This window comes from Amblyomma maculatum, chromosome 8 (genome assembly GCF_055883805.1).
Source record: "Amblyomma maculatum isolate TAMU_Amacu chromosome 8, ASM5588380v1, whole genome shotgun sequence".
NCBI lineage: Eukaryota > Metazoa > Arthropoda > Arachnida > Ixodida > Ixodidae > Amblyomma > Amblyomma maculatum.
Genome location: NC_139351.1, coordinates 59,674,465 through 59,697,145, shown reverse-complemented (window position 1 = coordinate 59,697,145; position 22,681 = coordinate 59,674,465). Strand labels below are relative to the sequence as shown.

Below are 22,681 nucleotides of genomic sequence, written 5' to 3'. Positions count from 1 at the left end.
CCGACAGCCTTTCGACCGAGCGAGCTGTACAAGCTATCGCAGAATATCTGTATTTGCATGCCCTTTTCAGAAAGTGTTCATATTAGGTGATCCTTTAGGTACACATGCAGAAACACTCATGATGCCATTATACGTGAGGCCAATCTCGCCATTAAATTTTTAAGTTCAGCACGTATCAAGGCTTCATACTGATAATGAACCTCTACTGAAACGTAATACACGCTTAAGGTTTTGGTTCTACACGTCACACTGACGATAAGTGTCTGCCGCAACGGGATACAGGCATAAAACGTGAAAACCCCGCTAAACGATCCCAACTTGCGCCTGACACTACAAGAGAATTGCATGTCACACTTTACCTGTAACAATCATGCTCCACATAGAGGGCGCTCTCTGATTATGTCACGACAGAAGTGCGTATTTGAAGGAAGCATAATCCCTTATTGGAGAAAGCGGGGTAAACTGAATTGACGAGATGGCGAAATACTGTCGTTACTGGAACTTTCTATTTCTTGTGGCAATGTTACGTAAAATATTATTGCAGTTGACTGAGGCGTGGTGTATGTTTCTGAAAAGCACAGTATTTCAAAGGCATGGACTTTCAGTGTGTGATAGATGACCAATACCTCGAGAAACTGAAAGCATTTAAAATAGTAGAATTGATGTCCGTCTCGCACTTTTTTAGGAAAACTCTGCTGACTTGTATTAGCAGCTGAAATGGAACGCGTCATAAGGCAAATACGGAGGCATCCCAGTGAGCTTTTTGAGCGCAGCTGGTGCAGCAGCAGGTCGGGGAAGTAAGGTCACAGCGGGAGCTGCAGCAGCTATGAGCATCGTTACCAGACTTGCCTGCAATAGTGTCTTGCAAAGCTCCTTCCACGCCACAATCTATGCCCGAACTAATTTAGAACAAACCATTTTCTACAAAAATGTATATATTTGAAAGGTGGAATATGTTTCTCGATGCTTTCAAGTCTGTAAGACTATTCTGATCCCTCCCCTCCTGCCCATCTCAGTACTCAACTCATTTCGTCGAATCTGTTCACGTCGGCAGGTCCGGGTATGAGCAGGTTGCGGCGGTAGCTGCCTTCCAGGTCGAACACGGCGTCAGGTATGCGCACGTGGTAAGTCAGGCTACTCGCTGGACGATGCTCAAACCACACAGCGATGCGACGTTCCACGGGGGTCACCTGGTGGCCACTAATGCCTGCTACCGCTGCATTTTCAGCGGCACGAGAGTCCGCGAAATTGGATGCTGCGGCCGCGTCCATCAGGGGCACCGGCTCTGCATCACGACGCGGCACGCGAATAGATGATGCATAATGACCACTGCTGAAACCATACGTTTCTAGTATTTTAAATTGAGTGGAATGCCTTAGTTTTACAAAATATTTCTAGGAGGGCGCAGTAAGACAACACAGTTAAACAGGACTCCAAGGCATCTTTTGTAAGCTTTTTGAAGCTTGCCCACCGTAATAGCGAATTGCCTGATTCACCATGAATGTTCAGCGAGTGAGATATTAGGCATGCGGCTGCTTTCGTGCATTCTCTTTAGTGTTACAACTTCCAATCTATAAACGTAACCGCTCTTTTTTTTTTTTTCATGCCACGGGACCACCAGTTCCAGGATCAGAAATTCAATGAAAGAAACATTGTTTCACTCATTGCCCTGCTTCTCCTCCACTAACCTCCCTCCCGTCTCCCTAGCTCTACTTAGGGAGCAAAAGCGTTTCTAAACCCCCGTCAGTTATGACGCCGGTGCTCATTCCTTAACCTTTGTTCAGTGCTCTTTCACAATGTGCAGCCATCATCTTTATCTCGTTCTACCCTAAATTCCGAGACAGTCATTTGATTCATACGCCATGCCTATGCGACAGCATTGATTTTCTTCCACTCGGTACATAAATATGTCGTCCTAAGTGACACGCATATTTACATTCCTTTCTGAATAATTTATTCTGCGGAGACAATTTCCTCAGGTCACTTAGACCGCATGGAATGTCTAGTACCTGTCGCCATGTCTTTCAATTGAACGTTTTGAGATTACAGCCTTGTGGTGAAGCAAGTGAACACTCCCATGACACCTACCAAAACCATGTTTATAATTACTGTTGGTAGGCTTCAAACGGAGAGGGAAGATTTGCAAGTTCCCAGCGTGCTTTATTCCCGTCTATGCTTATGCGTAAAACAAGCTTCCCAGGTTGGCAGATCCTTCGAAGATGACTATGTCGTCCGCTTTCTTAACGTCGCTAAACCCACCAACAAGTCGTGCTTCAGGCCGTTTCTACAAGCGAAAAAGAAATGACAGTCGGCATGCCATTGCGCCTGCTACTCATTACCCCTCTATGTCATCTGCAAACTCAAAGGTATGGTCATGATTCTTCGGCACTACTTTAGTGGAAACTCTCTGCGCTGATGCCGCTGTTTGTTTTTTCAGACATGATGACACCAGGGCTATTGTACTGAATGTCAGCACGAAGTATACTCATGACATTTTAAGACGGCGATGCTTGAAACATTCGGATTGACATCGCCGATGGACAGTTTTGTTCGATTTGAAGTATACTAAGCCACTTGCGTCAAAATGTCGCAAATTTATTTTCTAAATAAATTTTGTCGGCTAAATGTTCTGCTTCAATTATAAATGCATCCACTTGTACAAAACAGTGCACAGCGGAACGTGAGAAATACCTCAAAATAGGCCATACACCTTTTTGACACACTTGTCATCCTCGAGCACTCACTCCAATTCCCGCCAAGCTTCTTGCAGACCGTAGCGATGAGAGCCCTGAAAAAGGGTTCGTTTGGCGCGAATGCGAGGGAGCCATGCGACCAGGACTCATTGGGGCGTCCCCAAAACTCGATGGCGTCGGAGCTGTCGAAGAACTGCTCCTTGTTTGGCCGCGCCCGGTATGGTGCCACGGACTGCTCCCACACCGCGTTGAGGAGCAGAAGCATGCAGGCCAGCTCGAGCAGTGTTGCCAGGTAATGACGCCGCACGCGCACCAGCCACACATGGCGCCATGCCACCAGACCTAACTGGCTAAAGCAACCGCAGCTCTCCATGGATGCTCCCCACTCTGCGGCTGCTCAGGCTCTGCAGTAACCCCTAGAAGCAAAACAACTCATGCCGGATGAATAACCAAGATTATATATAATATAATATATATATATATATATATATATATATATATATATATATATATATATATATATATATATATATATATATATATATATATATATATATATATGAAGGAAAGAAGCCAACAGTCGACGAGGCCAAGGAAAGCGTTGGGGATGTTACTTTATGTCCTTTTTTTTTAATGTTTACTTGGATAATCACAGAAATTAATAATGTAATCTTGTTTAGTGGAAAGATAATTAAACACAAAGTAGCAGAAAAAACAACGTGCCGATGGTGGGATCTGAACCCACGACCTCCGAATATCGCGTCCGGTGCTCTTCCAACTGAGCTACATCGGCCGCTGTCCCCCTTGCTACTTGCTTGGGTATTTATGTTGCCTGTATACGAACCTTGAGAGTGTTCACCAGCGCCTATATATATATATATATATATATATATATATATATATATATATATATATATATATATATATATATATATATATATATACATATATATATAGGAGCTCTAATACCTCATTTCCACCAACGGTAATCTGAGGTCGCCATTGTCCTTCCAGTAGTAAATTTCGGGTCAAAATTTTTACGCAACGGCCTTCAAAAGGTAACCATGAAACTTTCGCATGATTCTATGCATAGCATGTGAATAGCTTCCGAGCATTTGGATGGTAAAATTTATCTAGAATATTTTCGAATTGCGCTGACTGAGCTATGAGTTCGTGCCAATCTTTTTTAACCCAGCTGCCTTCACTTACCCCTACAAGGCCATCGGTTCAATAATGTAACGTAACATTATGCTAGAGTTGCACTCAGTAAAACTAACTACTTTCATATGCCCCGAGCCTGTAAGCCTTTGGCGTTTGAACTGTTCACTCCGGAGGCAGAAATTGACGGCGGCTCCACCACCCCGAGGCAAACTGTTCAATATTCTGACATAAATGTATGCTAGAGTTGCACTCAGTAAAACTAACAACTATCATATGCACTGAGCCTGAGTGGACATTCAGTAATCCACGCTGCGCTTTTCAGCCTCGTGCCCAAACCAAACATGTTGTGAAAACAATTCCACTTCGGTGAAAGTTGATTACGTGATCCTGAACGGTGAGCTTTATATGTTTGCTTTCAATTAAGCCTGAACAGTATACTCTAGAGTCTAAGCGGCCACATTAGAAAATGAAAATTCATCAACTTGCACGAGAAAAGGATCTTTCATTCTATTTTCTAATAAAGACTCACATTGGTAACTACTGTTTCAATTTTTTTTTGTTATACACCCACAATAAGAAATGATTTGAAACAGTGTTTTGACCCAATCATCTCGGATTTCTAAAGAGTTTAGGCTGCGGTACTGCATTAGCATTGTTCAATAAAGCATAAAACACCAGCACTGACCCTGTCGTTCTGGTTGCAATTTTGTTTCTTGATTAAAAAGCCTTGGACATTTCTCATGAAGACCATTTTTCAAACAGAATCTGAAATCTTTACTGTTTTGGTTAGGATTGCAGTGGGAAGTTGTGTCTTCCCATCTCTCCTAGCCCTGCAATACCGGATGGCGCCATACTCAGATGCGTTCCCTTTATTTTATGTGAATTACTAACTGGTTAATATTGATTCTGCCAGAAGATCAAATCAGTCGATATTGTCGACCATAAACCCTGACTGCTCATTGGAGGGTCAAATTCTAAAGTTAAAGCTCAGCTACTTTGGTCATCTGATGAGAAGAGAGGAGTCGCTGGAGAAAGATTTGATGTTGGGAAAGGTTGAGGGTCGCCGGAGAAGGGGTAGGCAGCGAACGCGTTGGTTAGATGGCATCCTCGAGGCACTGCAGATGAAGTTATGTGATGTTAGGAAGATAGTGAGAGACCGGAAAGCGTGGCGTGACATGGTCCATAGGGTCACGAAGAGTCGGACACGACTGAACGACTAAACTGAAACTAATATTGATTCTACTGTGTTCATTGCAGGTTCCTGGTTTATTCATCGCCCTGTAGATAACGATAATGACACCTAGAACATAAACTTGACATTGACTGTGTAACGACCTGCTGTGTAGAAGGTTAATATTTTCCGACAGCCCTGCAGAATCTTCACTGGAGAAATGCGCGAACCTCAGTGTTGTTGTGTGTGTGTGTGTGAAAAACTTTATTGAGTAGAGATTACGGAGGGGGATGGGCCGGTGGTGTCCCTAATCCGGGACTCCACCGGCTGCCGCTGCTATCCGCGCACGTGTCACGAGGGCCCGTTGGCCCGCTAGTCCAGAGCTGGATAGGGCAGCCTCCTACCCCTCCATTGTTGGCATTGCATTTGGGTCATCTGGAGGCTTTTGTGGGCACATACACACCATGTGGTGCAGGCCTGCCTTCTTCCCGCAGTATTTACATTTGGGGTAGCAGAACCAAGGGCGTATTGTGCTTAAAAGGGTTGGGGTGTTATATGTACCTGTCTGTAGGCGTCTCCATCTAACTTCCTCTGCTTTGGAGACCCCCTTGGCTGGGGGTGGATATTTTCTACGAGAGAGTCTGCAGTGGTGTAATCACTCCGTGTACGTCGCCAGAGGGCTGGGATAGGGGGGTGCGAGTGATGTAGGTGTCGAGTCCCGGGGGAGGAGGGCTCGGGCAGCGGCATGGGCACGCTCGTTCCCTTCCACGCCTTGATGTCCCGGTGTCCAGACGAGGCATTTGTCTTGTTCGGGGTGTCCATTATTTTTTAATATTCTGGCAGCCTGGGGACATATCTGTCCTTTGGTGTAGTTGCAGTAGATCTGTGATTATATAGGCGCATTTGGTATGCGCGGCGGCTAAAGCATTTGCTACCTCCTCCGCCATTTCTATACTGTCATCGCAGACGGTGAGGACATCAAACAGTTTTTGTTGGTGAATCACAACCACTACCGTGTACCCCGCTTCTGAATTTGCTGCGTCTATGTAGTAAGATTCAGTTTCTGTCCCGTACTTTTCCTGGATGCATTTTGCCTGCGCCTTCCGGCGCCCTTCGTGGAACAGAGAATACCTATTGCGGAGTAGGGGATTGGCTGTGATGGAGTTTGACCACCCGGGCGGTATACCCTGTTTTTGCACGACACCTTGCAGCCTAGTCAGGTTAAGGTCCATAAGAACGGTCCGGCCCGTGCGGGTTGCTGCTAGTCGATTAATCTGGGTGGCGTGTTGGGCAGCAAGTTGTTCTTGTTGTTGTTGCTGTAGGAAGAAGGAAAAGAAAATGCCCGAGCCTGCTACTGGCTCTATAGCTGAGCCACCTCCGCCGCCTCGTGTAGACAGAAGAGATTGATCTGATTGATTTATAACTGATTGATCTATAGGAAGTGAAAGGCGTTGTAACTGTCTCACTTGTTTTCTGTAGACACCTTAACCGCGCCGTAAGGGAAGGGGAGAGGGGAGAAGGTGGGAGTTAAAGTGGAAAGAGAGAAAGGGGAGCCGTAGTGGAGGGCTACGGAGTAATTTCGATCACCTGGGGATCTTTAACGTGCGTTGACATCGCACAGCACACGGACGCCTCTTCGTTTCGCCTCCATCGAAACGCAGCCGCCGAGGTCAGGGATTTCGTGTTTTTGCCCTAGACAGTGAGACCCTACAATACTTCCGTTGATATCACCGGTTTCCTGAAGACGAGCGGAATCCAGGGACACCAACCAGAAGTACGTAAAACGAGTTTTGACCATTTTAGATCAACTTTTCCCCGTGACCAAGCCAGATGCCTCGCTAGGCCTACTGCGCCGCGCCGAAGAATACGGAGCTCTGCGTCGCAGTGGCGTTCGCCACCTGCGTCGCAGCAGCGTTCGCCAGCTGGGCTGCGCCGTGGACCGTGCCCGCGCGCCGTAGTTCGCCATGAGGGTCACCGTAGAAGGCATCCCAATTTCTCGAGAAGAATTAGCAGCCAGTATTGTCGACCATAAACCCTGACTGCTCATTGGAGGGTCAAATTCTAAAGTTAAAGCTCAGCTACTTTGGTCATCTGATGAGAAGAGAGGAGTCGCTGGAGAAAGATTTGATGTTGGGAAAGGTTGAGGGTCGCCGGAGAAGGGGTAGGCAGCGAACGCGATGGTTAGATGGCATTCTCGAGGCATTGCAGATGAAGCTATGTGATGTTAAGAAGATAGTGAGAGACCGGAAAGCGTGGCGTGACATGGTCCATAGGGTCACGAAGAGTCGGACACGACTGAACGCCTGAACTGAACTGATTGGTTGACTAAAGTAAACAAGCTCCGGGAAGCGCGAACAACATCAGGGCCTGCCGTGCCAGATTTCCCTGGAGACAAAGCGGGACCGAACCAAGCGTCCCGGATCGACAATGGGCTACGTGCGAAGATGGAAGCTGAACTCACGCCTCGGCAGCGAGGACGCTTACTAGCCAAAAAATCTGTAGCATCGAACCAGCCTCGCTTACCCAGCAACGCTCTCAAGCTAATTGTGCGCCCACGGGGCGGACTGCTACTCTCCAAGATTACAACCTACCAACTACTGGAAGCGATTTGCACTGCTGCTCACTTCACCAGGGACGCTGTTCGTCACGAAGACCTAATACAAGCTAACCTGATCCAGAATACCTTCGCGTACTGCACCCCAGTCGTTGAAAGAGCTGAACGGGTGATGCAACTCAAAGAGATCGCCATTGACAACAAGGCGTATGAGATATCCGTCTACTGCGCTCCAGATGATAGTTCGAGCCGTGGTGTGATTCGCGGCGTCGACCTCCGACTGGATCGAAATACAATCCAAGCAGAGTTACAAGACAACCGTAACCCACCCATTGTGGACTTTCGGCGGCTCGGGAACACCACCGCAGTACTCATCACATTCGCTCAGCGCCAAGTGCCTACCTGGGTCTACTTTTGCAATAGTCGCCACAGATGCAACTTATTCAAGAAGAAGTACGAGGTGTGCTATCGCTGTGGCGAGCTCGGTCATCGAGCCGATGTTTGTGCAAGCACAACTACCAACTGCAGAGGTTGCGGACTATCCAATCCTACCAACGACCACACGTGCAAACCAATCTGCCGCCTGTGCGGCAAAGAACATCTCACGGGCGATAGTCGCTGCAGGGAAATCTTCAGGATTCCTTACGAAGTCAAGCGCAGGAAGTGGGAGAAAATTCGAAATGCTGAGGAAGAGAAACTCAAGACCCAAGAGACCGCCAAGCGGATCACACTCCAGCGCACCAGCCGATGGGACAGGCAACGCTCCGATAGCCAGCAGCGGCAGCTCCGAGACCGCTCGAGCTCTTTTCCACCGCTCAAGTCTCCCGCTCCACGGATGGGTTCTCAGGGGACCTCCTGGACCAATCCCGGGCCACCTGCAGTCGTCCAGCAGACAGGGGACTCTCCTCATCCTTTGCAGCAGCCACCTGGGCTACCACCATCTCTACCAGATCTACGAGAACGTCAAGAACCGGTGAGTACGCAGGAAGGGACTCCCACTACTCTAGACACACACAAAGCGATTATGGAACTGACGGCAGTCATCCAACAACTTATACTCAGAGTAGAGGCTCTCGAAAAGCCGACGGCCACACTCACTCCGTCTCCCGCGCATCCGCAGGGATCATATGATTCAGTACCTATGGATATCGCTCCTCCCAACCGATCAGCACAAAAACGCAAAGCAACGTCCGACACCGACTTACCTGCGGAGGGTTGGCAGGCGCGTTTTGCCAAAGTTGAGGAAAGCTGCAACCTAAGTCAAACTCGCATCAAGGCTTTAGAAGCACACATCGAACGCTCACTCCACACAATCGGCTCACAAGTCACGCAACAATTTGAGATGCTGAGCAAAGCTATAGAAGCGCAGGGCAAACTCCTCGCTGCCGTTGTACCCGCAGCCCCTGCGCCGACACCCGTTCAAACCCCACAAATATCCCAGCCTAATCATGGCGAGCAGCTCGGGTAACACCACCATCTGGCAGTGGAACTGTCGTGGGTTCGCGCGTAAGCGTCCGGTCCTCCAGCAGTTCCTCGCCGCGAGTGATCGCCCCGAACTAATAGCTCTCCAGGAATGCGACAAGAACACGAAACTTGCCGGTTACAGTACATACCTATCAGAACGAGTAAAACCTCGAATAGCTACTCTGGTCAAACGTAATCTCACTGTCCTCCAGCACAATTTAGATCCAACTTTCCCAGAATACGTCTTCTTAGAAATATTACCTCGACCCTCGCGTAAACGTTGCACTAGTCTGTTTATAATTAATGTCTACAGCCCTCCCCGAGCTCATAAGGATATTTTCGGTCCGCTTTTCCTCAAAGCCCAGCAGCTGGCGCAGGGGCAACCCCTCCTCATTCTCGGTGACTTTAATGCGCATCACCGCTCTTGGGGCTACCACTATGACTCTGCTAAAGGTCGACGCCTTTGGAATGACTGGCATACGCACCAGCTGACCCTTATCACGGACGTGTCCTACCCCACTAGACACGGTACGGGCCTACAGCGTGATACAACGCCGGATCTTGCCTTTACGACCTCCGGAGTTAAAGCGACTTGGTGTCACACTCACGAAAACTTTGGGAGTGATCACTTCGTACTCGAAATCGTAATACACGAGCCCACCAGGCAATGTACGCGGCCGGCTCAGGTGATTGACTGGGACTCCTTCCGGACGCACAGGAAACAGCAGGACAAACCTCCCGCTATTACTGATATCAAGGCGCGGACAAACGAAATTGTCAAACAAGTGGCCGACGCCACTCAAACCGTCGAGTTAGAGGACAGTATCCCACACTGCGACCGCTACTACGCCCATCTGTGGGAGCGCAAGAAGTCGCTCGAAGCTCTACTTGCCACTCGGAAATGGGACCGCAATGTCCGGCGTAGACTGGCGCGCGCACATACGAATATCGAGAACTATGCAATAGAACTCACTCGACAGAGCTGGCACAACATATGTGACCAGATGAACAAGACTCCAAACGCTCGTAAGACGTGGAACCTCCTTCGACATTTACTCGACCCAGCAGGAGGCAAGCTCCAGACACGCCAACAGCTCGAGCGAATCTTCCACCAGTATCCTGGCACGTCTGATGAGCTCAAACAAGAGCTTATAAATACTTACATCCGCCCTGAACCAACAACCAACCTCCCCTTCTATCAGGGCGCGGACAATCTCTGTCTAGACGCTCCAATCACTTTTGCGGAGGTCCGAGCAGAACTCAATCGCCTCAAGACGACTTCGGCGGCCGGCCCTGACCGCATTTCAAATAAAATGCTTAGGAATCTAGACGACGCATCCATTCATGCTCTTACCGACTATTTTCAAGAATGTTGGGCCAGCGGTACCATCCCTCAAGAGTGGAAATGCGCCAATCTAGTCCTCATCCCCAAGCCGGGCAAACCACCAACCTTGGCCAACCTCCGTCCCATCTCTCTCACGTCCTGCGTTGGGAAGCTGATGGAACACGTTATCCAGACCAGACTCTCACGATACCTTGAAGACAACCATCTTCTGCCAGACACAATGTTCGGCTTCCGCCCTCATTTAGCGGCCCCGGACATTATGCTTCTTCTCCATCATCAGGTAGTCATGAGACGTACACTAGACACGAAAGTCATCGTCGGCCTCGATGTTGCCAAGGCATTCGACAACGTCCTCCATGAAGCGATTCTTCAACAACTTCAAGCTCTCGGTGTTGGACATCGCATGTATGCGTACATCCGAAACTTTCTCACCGACCGCACAGTGCAACTTAAAGCCGGCACTGGAGATCCTTCCATCATCTCTCCGGGAAACCGTGGCACGCCGCAAGGCGCCGTACTTTCGCCGATGCTTTTTAACGTCGCACTGATAGGCCTGCCGAAGCTACTGGCCGACATCCCCCACCTGCATCACAGCATTTATGCTGACGACCTCACACTTTGGATCACGCGCGGCAGTGACGGCCAGATTGAAGAGACTTTACAGACCGCGATCGAACGGATTGGAGATTATCTAAGTACAGTTGGCCTCACTTGCTCGGCGACAAAGTCCGAGTATATCATCATCCCATCCCCGGGACGACGCCCTTCAAATATACTTCCTGACATCAACCTCCAGGTGCAAGGAAACCCGATTCCTCGAACAGACAACATCAGGATCTTGGGCTTGCATCTACAGGCCAACGGCAGCAACAACATCACGATCCAACGCATCGACCAGTCGGTTGTACAGATCGGACGCCTCCTTAAGCGAATCTCCAACAAACATCATGGCATGCGAGAGTACAACCTCCTGCGCCTCGTTCAAGCTTTCATCTGCTCCCGCATCACCTACTCTGGACCCTACTTACGTCTCACTCGTGCCGAAAGCGAACGGCTAGAGGCATCACTTCGAAAAGCATACAAGACGGCCCTAGGTCTTCCCATGTCCACAGCTACCCATAAGCTCATGGCTCTCGGAATCTCCAATACCGTGAGCGAACTGATCGAGGCAACCCTCACCGCCCAGTATGAGCGGCTCTCACTCACACACGCTGGCCGAGCAGTACTGCAGCAAGTTGGGATCTCCCCGCCGAGATCGGCCCCAAGTTACGCTGAACTTACACCAGAATATCGCCTAAATCTCCGCATTCCTCCCATTCCCAAACGGATGCACCCGGAACACCACGCCGAGAGACGGGCCGATCGGGCTCGTCAATTCGAGAAACGCTTCAGTGGACGTCCGGACGTCACGTATACGGACGCCTCTTACCATCCATCGAGGCCAGCGATGGTGGCGGTAGCTCTCGCCCCTCACCGCAGCTGGTACACAGCCTGCAGCATTCGCAATGCAGAAACAGTCACCGCAGCTGAGGAGGTTGCCATTGCGCTAGCGCTAGCCGACCCTAATACCAAAGTCGTCATCAGTGACTCTCAACAGGCTATTCGCAATTACGATGCTGGCCGTATCTCTTGCCAGGCGTTACACATTCTACGTTCTACAGCACCCTCTTCCACATCTCGCTTACTTCTTTGGGCTCCAGCCCACGAGTCGCTCAGCGGAAACGCCCAGGCAAACACTCTCGCTCGAGATCTCAGCTGCCGAGCCGAGAGTATGATCAGCCACCCTGCTTCCGCTGACACTAATATATCACGCGCTTCTCTACTCACCACTTACATGGACATACTCCAGCACTACCGACTCCAAAGGTGCACATATCCTCCCGCACACCGCGATCTAACAAGACGCGAGGCCGTCCAATGGCGCAAATTACAAACTGGCAGCTTTCCACACCCCCTCTTATACAGCAGGATCTTTCCGGATCAGATAGCCCCCATGTGTAAACACTGCTCAACTCCGGCCACACTCATACACATGGTGTGGACTTGTACACATTACAACACAGACAACACAAACACCCCAGAGACGTGGGAGTCTCTCCTGCGTACTTCCGAGCCAGCAGACCAACGCTGGCTTATCCAACGCGCGGTGGAGGCCGCGGCATCCCAAAGGATCCCCGCCGACCTCCTCTAAGTCAGCGCAACCGGCCCTTTGACTGGTCCCCTGTTTTTGGGCGCAATAAAAGAGTTCACCACCACCACCGCCGAGGTCAGGTTCGAACCTGGCTACACCGGCACAGTAGTCGGGCGTCTTACCACTGCACCACACCAGCTAGGCCAGACAGGCAGAAGAGAAAACAGAGAAGAAAGAATAGGAACAGGGTCGTTGAGGAATGTCGACAATCTCCTCATTTGCCTGCCATATGATTTGTACTTGGAGACCAGAGCTGAAGATATCTTATCACTATTCCCGCGTGCACATCATAGGCTCCAATTCACGTCAGAATGCCCCTCCGATTCCCAGCTCCAATTTCTGGATATCAGTGTGGTGTTCTCAAGCGACCACACGTGTTTGGTTTATAAAATGAGAGGAGATAAGGACATACTTCCTTTTGCATCCGGGCACACCAAGCTTGTAAAAAGAGGCATCGCGCTGTCCTGCGTGAAGCAGGCCCTCATAAAGTCATGTGACCATAAAATGGAAGATAGCTTGTTTATCCAAATGGGCCGGCTTGAGTCTTCTGGATACTCCTTAAGGCTTCTAATTGGCGTTGCTGAAACTTGCCTAAGGAACTTAGGAATACACCAAGAGCTTTCGCCTCCGAAGCAAAGTGATGGAAAAAAGCCTTTCGCAGTCCTTATGTGCAAGGCAATTCGCACCGGCTGAAGAAGATTGGGCAGAGGTTTTATGTGAAGGTTGTTTTTTCAGCTCCTTTAAAGTTTAAAGGGATCTGCAAAAAAGTTAGCCAGGAAGAATCAGCAAATGTGAAAAGTGCGTGCGGCGTCAAGCATATTTCGCCTTTTGTTCCATGTTCTAAGGGGGTGGTTTACAAAATTCCCTCTCTTGCGGCAAGTGCTACGTGGGGCAAACTGGGCGATGCCTGAATGAAAGGCTTTTGGAGCACAGGAGGAAATGTTGTTCCAGCAGGGTGCAGAAAACGTGGCGAACCATTGCCTGAAACACGAGTGCAGCCCATATTTCCAAAACACGGTTATTTTGGCGCGGGCAACAGAAAAGAATAAGGCTGAGGTAATTGAGGCCTTTCGGATGGTTTCTAGCAAAGAAGGCGATTACTTTAGCGCTCCTTCGTAGCTCTTTCCCACCGGGAAATAGATATTTTGAGAAGAGACAAAAGACTTGCATGAGGATTACCCGCGCGTGTCTGTTAGAAGCGCGGGGGCGGGGGGGTTGAGTGCGATTTCATCCCGGGCTTAGATAAGGTGTTTATTTTTCACTTTTTCATGGTTTCATTCCTTAGTTGTTCTTGCTGTTACAAAACCATATTATTATTATTATTTTTCACTTTTTCATGGTTTCATTCCTTAGTTGTTCTTGCTGTTACAAAACCATACGGAAATATTCACCTAACTAGTCTTATCCTACCATCTGTAAGCGAACTAAAATTTTATGCTCCTTCGGTGTGGCGTCCGTGTGCTGTACGATGTCAGTGCACATTAAAGAACCACAGGTGGTCGAAATTTCCCGAGACTTCCACTACGGCGTCTCTCATAGCCTGAGTCGCTTTGGGACATTAAACCCCACAAAGCAAACCAAACCTTTTATAGGCTATCATTGTGTCGGGTCACTGCAGGACTACTTTTGTAGCGTGAGCTACACCGGGTGCACTCTCGCTGGCTTCGCGTGGCTCTCCGGCGACCGTACTGTACATGCGGGAGGAGCGAGCGAGTGAGTTATGATTTATGTGTATTCACGATCCTCAGATTACGTCACGTGCTTGTGTTTCCTTTTTCCTTTTCTAAGAAATAAAACTTCAGTTGGTAGATTGAGCTTAACCTCAGCGTTTGTCCAGTTCCTTTGTCCGTGTATAACTAAGCAGCGCAGCATTTGTGAGAAGATGGCTGTATTTATTTAAGTAATGACGCCGCATGTACCAAACATTTTCCCTGGCGACGTGTTTTCCCCCTCTATCGACTAAATGCATTCGCTTCGAAGCATCCTGCTGACAGAGTTCTGGTGACAAACTCCTCAAGCATAGCCACTTAATGCTTACACATTAATAATGGATGGTTCTAATTACTTACGTCTCACAACGCCAGGTAATAACGAAGATAATTTCGTACCTGGGTATTTTCGGCAAATCGTGCGTTTAAAACCAACTTCAGTGAAGTTACAATATGTGCACGCTGTTCACATTAAAGTATGCATTGCACTATTTTGAATTCTTCTCAAAGTAACGTTTCTGATTCATCAGTAGCATCACAAAACCATACGGAAATATTCACCTAACTAGTCTTATCCTACCATCTGTAAGCGAACTAAAATTTTATGCTCCTTCGGTGTGGCGTCCGTGTGCTGTACGATGTCAGTGCACATTAAAGAACCACAGGTGGTCGAAATTTCCCGAGACTTGCACTACGGCGTCTCTCATAGCCTGAGTCGCTTTGGGACATTAAACCCCACAAAGCAAACCAAACCTTTTATAGGCTATCATTGTGTCGGGTCACTGCAGGACTACTTTTGTAGCGTGAGCTACACCGGGTGCACTCTCGCTGGCTTCGCGTGGCTCTCCGGCGACCGTACTGTACATGCGGGAGGAGCGAGTGACGTCACTGCTCGCAGCTCGCGAGACTCGCCATCGCCATTGGTTAACACGAAAGGAAACGCACAGAATCAATCACACTTGCCCTGTGGAAACATTTACCGCGCTGTAATTGAAGGCAGGAAGGTGGGAGGAAAAGTGGAAAGAGGAGCCGTAGTGCAGGGCTGCGGAGTAATGCGGACCACTCGTGGATCTTTCATGTGCACTCATATAGCGGAGGTGGAGGAGGGTGGCTGCTCCTGGCCCTACAGGGCCGGGACTGAAGCAGGAGACACATGTGCGAAAGCTTGACCGGCATGCCGCAGCGAACGCCGCATGCGAACTGCTGCCGCAATGCCAGCCGGGACACATGGAGCACCGTGCGTCCGGTGGGCGAGCTCCTTCAAGCTCCGCCCACAGCCGGTTTCACCGCGCAGCGGAGACCGAAGACTGCTTGGCTTGATAAACAATTCACATGAATTCACGCTCGTACAAGACATAACAAAACAGCGATGTTATCAGAAGGATTGTCTACTGTACTCGTGCAACAGCATGCCTGCACACGCACGAAGCTTTCGGCAATGATGCCACCCGCGGACACGCTGGGCGACGAACTCCACCGATTCGCGCTTGCCCTAGTCGTCGCTAGGCCTAGCCGGTGTCGTACCGAAGAGGCAGCGGACCGCGCTTCGGAAAGGGGCCAACACTGTAATAAAGGTTCGAATTTCATCACCAGCGTACTGAGAAAGCCATCTTATAATAGAATGAACATAAGCTCGATTTGAGCGGCGCATTTGGCAGCGGTGCGAGCAGACGTTTGACGATCGACCGGGCAGCAGCAGTGGTTGTGCGAATAAACTCGTTTGTGTCGCAGTTATCACTCGTAGCAGCACTTCAGTATTGGCCGGCGATCTTCACAATTTATTAGTAGTTGACAGACCTGTATTTAACGACTTTTTATGTATACACGAAGAAACAATACTGAAGGGTTTTTCAGCGGCTGGAGCGTATGCGTCGTTTGCTCGGCAGCATATCGACGGTGGAGCCGAGAGGCGCTCCACCGCACAGCTCCCTACGTCACCGTGACGTCGCCGCTGTTCGCGCTCGCATTGGCTGCAGCCACCCGCCGGAGCGTCGCTTCGCCAGTCTTCGCATGCGGACTGCCGGAGACATCTGCCCGGTTGGACGCGGGCGGCGATAGCCGGTTTGCCGGATCGGACTCGTCCGGACGCGGCGCGCCGGAGCGGATCGCACTCGCTTTTCGGACATGTGTCCCCGCCTTGATAGCCCACTGCCGTTTGCGGCGGGGGCTAGCCTACCACCGGTTGTTGTGCTTGTTGTAGGGTAAATAATAAAAAAATACCGACGATTACGTTACTTCCTAATGTGAAATTTGAGCGCAGCAAATAAGCTGTTTCACCTTTTCGATAGATTGAGGCAAAGAAATCGAGCAACACATGCATACGCTATCACATAATTTTTTTTATTTTTTTTTTCACACGTATTCCTTTAACAAAGAACGGCAGCGGCAATTTCGGCTCGGGCGGTGCACATATACAGATCCGCCGCCACCGATCTGGCTCTGAGTGCCACCGCACAGGGGTTGCATTGGAGGAGGAGCGAATAAAGGAATTAAGTTCGAGCCGGTGCTTTGACGCCGGAGACTCGCAGGAAGAGGGGGGAGGGGGGCGGCGTGTACACCCAGCGGCAAACGATGGGGACAGAAGCGCGCGCAGCAAGCGGACAACGCGATAAAGGGAGGAGGGAAGAGATAACAGCGACTGACTGATGCTGCTGACGCCGATAGTGAGTAACCCCAGCTGCGGAGTTGGTTTCAGGGACAACGCCGCCGATGCCGACGCAAACAATATGATACCCTCGCTTCCGCAGCGCCAAGAACCAGGTCTAGTTGTGGGAAGGTGGTCACGTATTCGTCGACTTGCCGGGGCCTACGTGAAATAACCGGCGCGTCGGCAACTGAAGAGCACCCTATCCGCCACACAGGAACAGGGGGGGGGGGGACCCTCCCCTCCTCTTTCTGCATGGCGGCGACGGTGTTCTATGCAGTCACGTTATCTTGACTCTCTAGCGGCGTCAGCGGCATCCAGCGATATCAGTCGGTCGCTGCTAGCGCTGGGGGGGATGAAAGGGGGCGGAGCTGGTTACGAGGCTGACGCCGACGCGAAACCCAGGAACGGACGCCAAAGAGCTGCGCTCTAAAATAAATAAAGTACTGTATTGGAGCCATAGAGACGGCTTCCTGCTACTTTACCGATCATCGGCCAGCCTGTGGCATTTGAGAGGCAGCAACGAGAACAATAAGAACCATAAGAAACGCAATATTAAATAAACACTTAAAAGTTACTACTACTTAATTTCTCGTATTTAATTTAGCCATAATTACATATACCGGGCGTATCCAGTGGTGTAGTAATGCAGAACCAAAATAATTGATAACGCTTAGCTAAGACAAATAATTGAAATAGCCAGAGGTTTAACAACGGAGAACCAAGGTAAAGGACAAAGCTTAATCAAGGTAAACCAGTACCTCACGCTACGTATATCTTGGCATAGCTGAGCTAAGCCACTGCCAATTTTTTAGATACTTTGTTATAAACGACTGCTCGAGCCTGTTTTCAACATAGCCTATTGCAACTTTAGAAGCATGGACCAAACGTAATGCTTACCGTTTACCCTGTCTACATAATGCTGCATTTGTCAACATTTTTCCTTCGCGTTTCAAGTGAATGGAATGACTCGCCTTACACCGACGTAACGTTTTGCGAGAAATCGTCCTTCGAAAGTACCCAGAAATGCACTCCCTTATTTACCAGCTCTTGAATGGACACACTGAGAGACTAATAAAAGAAACAAATAAGTTCCCACACCTCTGAGGATATGTGTTATTTTAGAATATCTAGAACGTGTCTAACAAATACACGTGGGGCTACAATAAGGCTGGCAATTCAACTCAGAAGAAAGGCTTCAACGATACCATGTACTAGAAGAGTTCGGGAGTAGAAATGAAATTCTTGGAGCTCTGTTTCCCCACCAGGAATGTATTTATGCTGCAAGCATCAATGTGGGTAAAAATTATGGCTTTCTGTGACTAAATACGATATTGAATTTTAGATGAACCAGATATGGTAGCGGTAGAAAGAAGGCCTAATTAAATATAAAGTGACCCGCTACTTAAAACTAAGTTCTCTATAGTAGCATGCAAACTTCTCATCGTATGAAGTGGAATGCATGCTGATCTTTCTCTACTGCGTTGACATATGGTAATTCAAAGACTTATAAGTACAGTAACTACAGCGTTGTCCTCTTTGCATTCGCCTAATTTTTTGGTAAACGTTTGGACACATTACGCAAAGTATCTGTCAGGGCGGTCGAAAATGGGATGCGTTTCGGTGGACAACCTCCGCGGTTACTGCGCTCTGACAATTCCACCAACGGAAACTACACGTGACCTTTCGTTGTCATATCAAAAGCGAGCTCTTCATGTCGCACGTCTAATGCAGTGTCTTCCATTCATACAGTTAGCAGCAAGTGAAGCACAATTAAGGCGCAGGCCATGCTCGGTTGTGGGTGTACCATGAGAGGAGTGATTGCAGCAGACGTAGATAAAGGGCGGTGCACATACGTCGCGATGACATTGAAGTTAGAGTTTCGCCAATGTGCGCAGAGCAGCAATTTCGAATCCAGGACTCAGCGGCCGCATTTCGAGAACATTCCGCAAACACGTCGTTTGATTTTAAGGAAGGCTAGAGAATTCCAAGTGGCCCAAATCAATGGGAAGATCAACACTATAATGTGTCATGGCCGGCGTGCACGACACACGCGTTAACATTCACAAAATAACCAAAGAGGCTTTGTAGAAAGCAGGCGGCGTGCTGCGGTAAACGTCTAAGCTAACTATTCAGGACCGGCTGCTAGCTATACTTTGAAGACGTTGTACTCTGTACGGGCCGGCTTTTGTTTAGATATAGACTTGGAAGTGTTGCACATCTTCTTCACACTCGTGAACACGGTCGAGCCAGTCGCTTCAGGAAACTTATCAGCTTATATCTCAGTGGCTGTTTCCATTTCTTATATATCGTTCGCTGAACAAAGCATCCCATCAGGCTAACTGAAGCCTAACCGTATGCCCCGGCTTTATGGGTAGCCTATGCACGCGAGTAAAGAAATGTTAGGACGTCTACTTTACCAGGGAGAAGAGTCGTCGAACCAGGAGACTGGTATGCCGACAGTAGGACTAAGGAGGCAGGTGGGCGTCCTGGTGTCCCTCGACCAAGCGACGATGTCTTCGAAAGGTCACGGCTGCGATACCAAAACGTGGGCTTACGCAGCACAGCTAGGCCGAGACAATCGCTTCGCGAAGAAAAAAAATCAGATAAGAGCAGAGCAGCTTGCGTTGCCCGCGTAGCTTCTTCTGGTAAGAATAAGCCACGCGCCGGAGCACTCGCCTCGTGACGGCTTCTTCGTCGATTGGGACGGCACATGCTGTTCCACAAGACCTCATCATGGCTGAAACAAGAGCTAAATGAGAAACCAATACCGCTGCAAAATTTATTGTTTCGTATCCCAGATAATGTGGGAAGAGAACTATTCGTGATGGAAAATAGCGCGAAAGTACACGAAGGACGGAAGGAAGTAAGACACGGACAAGCGCTCACTCGCAACTGCAGGGTTTATTGCTGAAGCACGCAATAAATACAGGTCACATGAAAAAAATAACAGAAAAAACAACCGGGAAGGGAAGAGAGAGAGAGAGAGAGAAGCAGCCTCCTAAAAGGGAAGCTAGGTCATAACATAGACAGTGATACACAGTAACACGTGCCACTCATTGCTGGGGGGGGGGGGGAAGATACAGCTGAGTAAGATAAGTAAAGTTAATGAAAAGTAGAGTCTAAGAAATCAAATTCTCTGCTTCTCTCTCTCTCTTCCCTTCCCGGTTGTTTTTTCTGTTATTTGTTTCATGTGACCTGTATTTATTGCGTGCTTCAGCAATAAACCCTGCAGTTGCGAGTTAGCGCTTGTCCGTGTCTTACTTCCTTCCGTCTTTCGTGTACTTTCGCGCTATTTTCCATCATGAATGTTAACCAACTCGCCCAACTTTCGGCATTACTTAAGAGAACTATTATACTTGATAAACAATTTCATTGTAGGGTACTTGTTCTTGCTTCCCATACAGTTGTAAGTAGCACTGCTGAAGAGTAGAGCGGGGAGCCTCAGTTTGCAAGTTGAGTCAACTTTTTGACAGGTGGACTTGCCTTCATTTGGGGCTAGACGAAGACAAGTGCACTTGTAGAAACGTCGACTATACCTTTGTACCGTGCTCTTTCGTACCGTGTAGCTATCTTTTTCCTTTCGTTCTACTCTGGATCCTACGGTTATCAAGAAGCAAGACATGGAAGTGCGTGATAAATCTGCTATGGGTGCCTACATATGATCTATGGAGGACAGGTTTGATCTATGAAGGATCTGCAAGTTCAGCATAAAAGCAAGAGTCAGGTTCGGCCATTTAAAGAGACACGTGCTCGGAGTTTCGAAAACAAGAAAGAAGAAAAGATATTGCTGATTGTCGTGGGTGTGTTTCATTTTGTCTGAGGTCATCATCATCATCAACCCCGGTTTTTCCAGCGACCGCTGCGAAGACCAGCAGGGTGTGGTACAGCGAGCGGCAGTAGCCAGCGGAGCCCTGGACTGAGGGCAACCGACGATTAGGTAAAAGTGGACGCGGTCGACAAAGAAGACTCCTGGGGATGCAACAAGAGACACCTCTGAAGACGCCCCAAAAACCGCCAAAGTAATATAGGGCAAAATAAATGTTTTCCTTACTTCCTTCCTTCAGATCCGTTTGAAATGTTCTTGGAGAATGAAATTATAATATTCACGGCAACTTGAGGCCTCTCTAACAAAGCTGCGTTGCTGTATTCCACACCTATATTTCCATCTTCAGTAGTCTAATTTGGCACTTTCAATTCAGCCTGCGCATTTTACGGTGAAGGGGAATCAATAAATTGCTTTTGATTTATTTTTGCAGACGCTTTACAATGTTGAGAACACAGTTCTTGGGAAAAGCTATTGCAATAGCTTGGCCTCAGTTTAAGTAGCACGATATTATTATCGGGCACCACCATTGCTAGCCAAAGTCAAAGGTTTATTTTTACCGAAACGCGAAATGTTTTACTGAAATCAAATCGCTTGCCTTTTAACAGTTTTCTAATTTCACTTGTTTTACATATCCCAGTTTGAATCTTCCCTGTGAGTTGTGACTCTTTATTTTTATTTCATTTCTTTTCTTCTACCCGTCTAATCATATTCTTTTTAGACATGTAAACATGTATAAAAAACTATTTGGCATACAACAGAAACTTAGGCCGGGATGGAAGAGATGATTCACGATGATGATGCGGAATCGGTGAATGTGTCAACAACGACCTCATGTATTATAGTGCCTGTATTTATACGGAAGGGAGTAAGCGAATTGGGCTCCAATTGCATGTCGGAGAGTCACTCAATCATACCTTGGGGAAGGGGCAAAACTGCACGTGCTGGCAATCGAGGTGCAAGGCCGAAAGACAAGTAAGCCTTCAGGCACTCTTACTCCTTGCGCGAGTTGCGGTAAACGTGGTACCATGCAAAAGTATCCACGCATCTTGTAACTGTAGCACGCGTACAATCTTCGCGAGCTCTTTTGCGTGATAGAGGCTCCCTGTCCCGGCCCTCTAACATCTCGGGTAGTGTCGAGCGTGCTTTTGAAGTCCCTCAGGAGAACGTATGGTGCATCTTCAAGTAAGTGGGGCCTTGTTTACTGGAAAAACTCGTTTGTCAAAGGGCGTGCAGCAGGCGCGTAGATATTAAGGCGAAACACTTAAATGCCTCTTACTGCCGTTAGCAAATGCGTCCGCGTTTCGGTTGCAGGCCTTATATGGACATATGCCAATCAACATTGTATCGATACCTAATCTATAGCAATCCGATGAGACTGGAACTTGATCTAAGCCATTTTCAAGATAATTTCATGATAATTTATGACTAATAATTAAATAGTTAAGCAGATGCCCATACGAACCCATGCATTTGGAGGTCATCGTAACTATCACTAATCATCACTTTTTATTTAAGGGGTGTTTAAATAACGCTAACCAGATATTACATGTTACTCTGAAAGTCTGGTGATGACGTCACCAGGAGATTCACGCATATACGAAGCTCACCCAGAAAGGCATTCGGTCCATGCGTCCTTGCGGCGCCTTTCATTTGGCCCTTCGTCGAACGCCGCACCACAGAGTATATATATAAATATACGCGTACACAGGCATCAGCAACGTTTAAAAGTGGTTGACAGCAAAGACAAGGCGCAATATCTGTCATGTCTACTCAATCACAAGCGGTCTCGCAGTCACTGCCTAAGTAGCGCGGCGGGGACGGCTTCCGTCTTGGAGGACTTTAGTGAGCCAAAGTACCAGAATCCAGAAAGATATCTGTTAGCCACACTCAGAAATGCATCCCAAAGGTGCAATGCGCGCT

The 22,681-nt window shown here is 48.5% G+C and overlaps 1 protein-coding gene across 1 annotated transcript in view; it reads right to left on the bottom strand.

The window, feature by feature from the left end:
- The window catches only part of LOC146181245 (phospholipid-transporting ATPase ABCA3-like), a 102,253-nt gene extending 99,187 nt beyond the window's left edge, over window positions 1-3,066 (bottom strand). Inside the window, exons 1-2 of the mRNA XM_084575732.1 lie at window positions 2,745-3,066; window positions 1,025-1,285 (exon numbers count right to left, since the gene is read on the bottom strand). Of these exons, the coding sequence (XP_084431858.1) occupies window positions 1,025-1,285; window positions 2,745-3,066 (583 nt within the window). The remainder of the gene's footprint in view (window positions 1-1,024; window positions 1,286-2,744) is intronic.
- Between the last annotated feature and the right edge of the window lie 19,615 nt (window positions 3,067-22,681).